Source organism: Gekko japonicus, unplaced genomic scaffold, assembly GCF_001447785.1.
Source record: "Gekko japonicus isolate JY-2015 unplaced genomic scaffold, Gekko_japonicus_V1.1 scaffold885, whole genome shotgun sequence".
Taxonomy (NCBI): Eukaryota; Metazoa; Chordata; class Lepidosauria; order Squamata; family Gekkonidae; genus Gekko; species Gekko japonicus.
In genome coordinates this window covers 306,122-313,237 of record NW_015167564.1, presented here as the reverse complement: position 1 = coordinate 313,237, position 7,116 = coordinate 306,122, and the positions used below count along the sequence as shown (strand labels likewise).

General features: G+C 47.5%; 1 protein-coding gene across 1 annotated transcript in view; it reads left to right on the top strand.

Annotated features, from left to right (window-relative positions):
• Window positions 1-701: 701 nt before the first annotated feature.
• The window catches only part of COL18A1 (collagen, type XVIII, alpha 1), a 152,329-nt gene continuing 145,914 nt past the window's right edge, over window positions 702-7,116 (top strand). Inside the window, exon 1 of the mRNA XM_015413811.1 lies at window positions 702-1,377. Within this exon, the coding sequence (XP_015269297.1) occupies window positions 738-1,377 (640 nt within the window). The 5' untranslated portion in view covers window positions 702-737. The remainder of the gene's footprint in view (window positions 1,378-7,116) is intronic.

The window sequence follows — 7,116 nt, the reverse complement described above, 5'->3', positions numbered from 1 at the left end:
CAACAGGAGGATATTTAAGCGTGTGCTTAACTCTTCCTTTAAAATCATTTGAGTTTGCTGAACTGTGGCTGGATCATGCCCGGTATTATCAATTTAACTGGAAGTGGAAGACAAAATGTGTAGAATAAGCCAGTTAAAAGATAAATTCTTTCTCTGGCTGTTATGTGAGTGGAGTAAGTTTACCACGTTGCACAGATTTTGCTACTTCAATTTCTCTGTTTCTTTCCCATGGGTAATCTCCCTGAAGGAGAGAGTCTGTGCTGTCAATAGTGCTGCTAATGATTTAAGTCAAGGAAATTACACATAAACAGCCACAGAGGAGAAAGTTCTCTTTGCCAAGTTGCTACTATCAGTTGAGGGCAGGAAGAAGTTTGTTTAGTGTGCCAAAATAATCTTGATGTGCTTGGGGGCTGGGGGGACAGCGACAGGCTTAAACCTTGAAATGTTGCTAGCACCTTCATATGGGTGCAAATAAGCCAGCAGGTGTGCACGTAACTCCCGCCTCTCTTGCTGCCAAGAGCATGACAGGCTGACGCAGCAAGTTTGGGATGAACTGGGAAGCCGAGGCTGCCGGAGGGAGGACTTTGTGAGCCACGCCTCCGCTAGCCTTGCATCTGCTTGGAAGAGAGCGGCGTGCTTCCCAGCCTCAGAGCTCCCGAGGACAGATCAATGCGAATTCTTCCACTCACCACTCACTGCTGCGCAGCATACTCCTTCCCCCCGCAAGCAACCTTTTAATGGCTCGAGCTGTGCAGAATATCGGACTCCTGCTGTTGCTGACCTGTAGCTTATCAGATGCCCAGGGCTGGAGGAGTTGGCTTTGGGGGAGTTCAGAGAAAACAACCCTCCCTCCCACAAAGGCTGTCGATACCGAGGACCAGACGACACATCGAGTAACCACATCCGAAGCGACCACCTTGGACATCCCCCCAGAAAGTACCACACAGCAAACGGGACACGTATGGAATATATTTACCCTCAAGAGGCCAGACCTGCCTGCAAGCACAACTGTCCCCACCACAGCTACTGCGTCACCTTCTGAGCTGGGAGGCCGAGAGGGGACTATCGCAGGGGTCGGGGCTGAGATACTCAGTGTGGCTGAAGGGATTCGGAGTCTGGTTCAGCAATGGGATAAAAAGACAACCGAAGGGACACAGAGGACTGAGGCATCGGTGACAGCTGGGTTTTTGGAAGCTTCCTCTCTTCATGCTGTGGAGCTCACTGCTGTCCAGAATGTAACTGCCAACGTGACGGGTGATGTGCAGATCTTACTGGAAACTGAGCAGCCTCACGTTGCTCTCTCAGCGACTACAAAGCCCGAATTTCCGTTGAACAAGACTCAAGTTCCATTAAAGACGCCTGAGACACCACGCCCAGGTAGTGCCGCTTTCTCGTTTTCATCAGATGACCGAGCCAGCTGGGATGTGCTGGCTTTTCAAGAATCCACACATGCAGGGCAAGAAGGTGCCAAAGCTCCAGAACGAAGGGCAGACCAGGGAGGTTTCTCAGAAAAAGGAGGAATTGCATCCCGTGCAAATGATCTGGAAGTGCAGAAGCCTCAGGCGAATAGCAGCCTGCATGTTGGAATTACACCCAAGGTGACGGGGGCTTCAGACCACTGGCTGTCCCTTTATGTTGCAAATTCAGACCAATCAGCCTCTGAAGGCAGCAGTGCCCATCTCAGCCTTAAAAAACTCCCCTTTCAGCATCCTGGGATACCAGTAGGCTACTCTAGTGATTCTGTTTCTAATTCAAATGCAACTAATGTTCTGGATTCCCCCCCTGCCAGTAACTCTGAATCTCTTGAGTTTCTACTAACCTACACTATGCAGCATTTTAGCAATAGCAGTGCAGGGCTTCCTTCCTTCTTTTCTGGATTGACTCCAGCAGTGGGCCACTGCTTACCCTTGCCGGCCAAGCTGTCATATTGCAACAACCTGGGCATGAAGCATTTCCGAGTGCCGAATTATTTGCATCATGGCAGTGAGGAGGAAATTCGGGCTGCTTTGCATGAGTGGGAGGGGCTTCTTAAATCTCGGTGTCACCGCTACTTGGAGTGGTTTTTCTGCTTGCTACTGGTGCCTGGGTGTAACACTTCTCTTCCAATAACACCTCCACCGTGCCGGGGATTTTGTGAGGCCCTGAAAGATCTATGTTGGATTCATTTGAAAGAGGGGCACCTTCCGATATCATGTGACACTCTCCCAGCGGAGGATGGTGTATATTCATGTGTGTTTGTTAATGTTTCAGCAGGTAACGTAACAGGGGTTATGTTTCTTATCAAATCTTTCTCCACCAGGTAAGCAGGGTCTCTGATGGGCTGTGGTGTTAAAAATGATCACTCTGTTAAGCCTTCACAGAAATGACCACGTACATCTTTCTGGGAAATGGGAAAAGAATACAGAAAGAAACCATCATCACTCTCTAGGTGAAGGTCAGATCTCCCGTGTTTATCATACCGGGCCGAGGATCACGGTGACACGAGCCATACTTAATAGCACGGGTGGCCACTCACTGCACAAGTAATTAAAGGGAGGTTATGTGACTTTCCCAGGCAAGTGTAGGTGGGTATGTGGCTAAGAATCAACCTGAACCCTGTTTGCCCTCCTTCTAAGCATTATTTCCTGCCCCACAACTCCATAGGCTAGAGGCAAAATTACACTAAGGCACAAGGTCTGCAAACACACATGGACACAAACGCATATAAACAGGCCTGCTGGCTCTTACTTCCCCACTGCTGCCTCCACTCTTATTTCTCCTCTTTCTGCCTCTTTCTCCCCCACCCAAGATCCAGTCTGGTGTAGTGGTTAAGTGCGCGGACTCTAATCTGGGAGAACCGGGTTTGATTCCCCACTTCTCCACTTGCACCTGGCTGGATGGCCTTGGGCAAGCCATAGTTCTGATAAGAGCTGTGCTTGAAAAAGAGCAGATTCTGTCAGAGCTCTCTCAGCCCCGCCTCCCTCACAGGGTGTCTGTTGTGGGGAGGGGAAGGGAAAGGAGTTTGTGAGCCGCTCTGAGACTCTTCTCTTCTTCTTCCAACTCTTCCACCATGTCTTCCTCCTCTGGTTGCTGCTGCCCCTGCCTCCCCTGCCACCTTTTCCTTTTTCTCGGTTTCTATCTATCAGAAACACCCCTGTTGCGATCTCTCTCTCTCTCTCTCTCTCTCTCTCTCTCTCTCACACACACACACACACACACACACACACCTCTCTCTCTCTCTCTCACACACACACACACACACACACACACACACACTGCTAGCTTCCTACTCCTCAGCTATAGCTGCTGCTGCCTCCCCCCCCAAGCTAGTCTCCCCCTCCCACTGATAAGACCATTGCACACCTCAACATTGTTTAGTGAGGTTGCTATGCAACCACCAAAATGGCAGCCAAGATCTCACAACGTAGCAACACAAGATCTAATTTTTCTTTAAATCACCTTTTTTTAAAAGCATTTCAGGTTTTAATGCATTTCTGGAACTTCCTCATGCCGATGAGTAATGTGACAGGGAGTTAAAGTATGTATGTAAGGTTTTCTTTTTTCAAGGATGAGTAAGAGGATAGTTGGATTTTGATCAATGTCTCATTTGTATTTTCTATATCAAGTAAGTCCAATTGTCAGTTTCACACTTGGAAAAAAAATAAGTTATTTTTCAGTCTTCACATTTAGCACCTTTACATTTGAACTAGGCACTGTAATTCTTTTTTTTAAAATTTATCTTTGCTACATTGCTAACTGCATTTGAATCCTGATATCCCAGAATCCAGCTAGCAGATCAGTATTTCTGACAGCAATTCCCTAAGTCATCACCTTGCGCTGGGTGTTTCCACATTTCCCACGTCTTGGAATTTCCCATTTTCTATACGGCCTGTTCCCACCTTATTATTCAAGAGAGCCAGTTCCTGCAAGGCACGAATAGTTCAGGGTGTCTCCGTGATGTCTGAGATTTCTGCTGGCAGAGAAATCATCCATAGTCTGCCAGATCCTGAGAGTCATCCGATGAAATTGCTTGGCAGTAGATTTAGGAGAGAGAAAAGAAGTATTGCATGCAACACGTATTTAATTCATTATAGAATTTATTACTAGAGGATGTTATGATGGCTTTTGATAGGTCTGTCCGTGGCTGTCAATGGCATAGCAGTTGTTGGGCTTGGATCCCACTGGCCATAAACTGAACTCTGTTTGTGGAACTTTGCTTTCCATCTTACTACTGCCATCTCCTGCACCCCCCCCTCCCCGAAAGCCACTTTTGAAAATGGGAAAACCTTTGAAAATGGCATTGCATTGGGTGGGGGCGGCTACAGCAGGGAAGGGGAACTGGTAGACCTTGTCCTCCCTCTTTGAAGAACAGAAGTACAATATGGATCCAAGCTCACATGCTACTCTTCTTTAACCTTTATTTTTATTTATTTGGGTACTTTTAACCCACTTTCTCCACTTAATGTGGGAGGCTTTAGTGGGGCTTGGACAAGCATTAATTCAAAAATGTAAATTTGGACAAAAGTAATGTATATTCCATGCCAAGAAAAACAACCTATTTGATATAGATGTATCTCACAGTGTTTCTTCTGCTCACCTTTGTCATGGAGAGTGGCTGCATGTTTTGCGGCATGGAGAAGCTTTGCTGCTCAACCATTTGAAATTTTGTGATCTCCCCCACCTTTGGAGATGATAGTGTTATATAGTGGCTAGGATGTGGATGTAGGAATCTCATTCTGAAATCTCTTCTTGGACATGAAGCTTGCTGGCTGGTTTTAGGCCTGTCACTGTGTCTCTGCCCAACCAACCCCGCGGGCCAAAACGCTACTCAGAGCCCCTTAGCAGGCAAGGTAAGATGTAAAGTAAGTAATAACATAAGCTTATCTTAGATTCTGTACCCAGCAGCTAATACTATGCAGATGTGATGCCTGCATGTATCCTGGAGTTCACACAGCCCAGCCTTTGGGTACCTGGTAAACAGTGTGGGACTGATGTGGGCCAGTCTGTATGAGAATGGAGAATGTCTTTGAAGCCACCGGCCCATTTTCTGTTGAAATGTCGTGTTGTAGCCTGAGAGGTGTGGTTGACGTGAGATGTCTCAATCGGCCTTTGAGGAACTCAAGACAAAAAAGTTTATCTTGATTTCCTGAAGAGAACACAAGACATTTGTAATGTCATTTAGTAATGAGTAAGTTTACCCTTCGCTGTATAATCATACAGTTTGTTTAAAAAAGTCTGCGAGTGGTACGGGCCAGATACGACTGCCAAAAAGGTCAAATCTACTTGTTCCCCTACTGGCTGCCAGTTAACCGTTTATATAGTTTAGAAAACCTCTTGATAAAATGTGATAAGTATATGCAGGCAACTCCAGTTCACAATCCAGTTGGGCGGAAGGGCTGGGGCTGATTTATCATCTGCAATGTGAATACGGAAAAATAATTTTAAATCCAAACATCTGAACATGATTGGAAGCTAAAAATCAATTTCTACTTATCTCTTTTACAAAAGTAAAGGAGCCCAGGGTAGACAGTCCATATTGTCTATGAGTGGCTTTCTGTCTAGACCAGTGGTCTCGTGGTTACCCCAAATGCCCTAAAATGCATCCTGCACCACCCGGCAGCTGTATGTTTCAGGAGAATGCTGGGAATGCTGGACAAGCCGTCATTCAGGGACAACGACCTCGTTTAAGGAAGGAGCACAGCTTGAAAATCACTTATTTATTTATTTCTGTCTAGACCAGTGGTCTCGTGGTTACCCCAAATGCCCTAAAATGCATCCTGCACCACCCGGCAGCTGTATGTTTCAGGAGAATGCTGGGAATGCTGGACAAGCCGTCATTCAGGGACAACGACCTCGTTTAAGGAAGGAGCACAGCTTGAAAATCACTTATTTATTTATTTATTTATTAGATTTTTATCCCGCCCTCCCGCTGAAGCGGCTCAGGGCGGCTTACAACAATTAAAAACCAGTAAAGATTAATACAATACATCTAAAAACAGTCAATAAAACAGCCAATATAACTTACAAACAATAAAATTACAATTAGAGCATTACAGTTTGTGCATGGCGGCCGTCCATATAAAGTGCTAGAGTGATTGATCTGGGCTGTTAAACGCTTGACGGAATAGCTCAGTCTTTACCGCTCTGTGGAATTGGTGGAGATCCCGCAGAGCGCGGATTTTGTTCGGGAGCTGATTCCACCATACTGGTGCAGCTAGGGAAAACGCCCTGGTTCTTGTTGCTGTTAACTTAGCATCCCTAGGGCCAGGGGGGACTAAATGATTCTGCAACTCAGATCTCAGTGCTCTTGGGGGAACATACGGGGAAAGGCGGACCCGCAGGTAGGCAGGCCCCAGACCATAAAGGGCTTTAAAGGTCATAACCAGCACCTTGAAGCATATCCGGAACGCTATTGGCAGCCAGTGCAGCGACCTCAGCACAGGTTGGATGTGCTCCCTCACAGGGAGACCCATCAACAACCTGGCCACGGCATTTTGCACCAGCTGCAGCTTCCGAAGTTGCCCCAAGGGCAGCCCCATGTAGAGAGCATTGCAGTAATCCAACCTCGAGGTGACCATAGCATGGATCACAGATGCCAGATCGTTGCGTTCGAGGAAGGGGACCAGCTGCCTAATCAGCCATAGATGATAAAAGGCTGCCTTGGCAGTGGCTGCTATTTGGGCCTCCATTGTCAAGGAAGCATCCAGGAGCACTCCCAAACTCCTGACCCTCGGAGCTGGCACCAATGGCGCCCCACCGAAGGCCGGAAGTGGGACCCCTACCCCCGTACCACTTCGATTCAGGCATAGGACCTCCGTCTTTGTCGGATTCAGTTTCAGTTGACTGAGCCTAAGCCAGTCCACTACGTCCTGCAGCGCTCGGTCCAGATCTTCCGGGTTAGAGCCAGACTGACCACCCAACAACAGGTAGAGCTGGGTGTCATCCGCATATTGATGACACCCCAGCCCATGTCTCCGAACAATCTGGGCAAGGGGGCGCATATAGATGTTAAACAACATCGGTGAGAGAACAGCTCCCTGAGACACTCCACAAACTATTGGGTGTCTCCGGGAAAGACTCTCCCAGAGCGCCACCCTTTGTCCCCGACCTTGGAGGAAGGAGACAAGCCATTGCAAG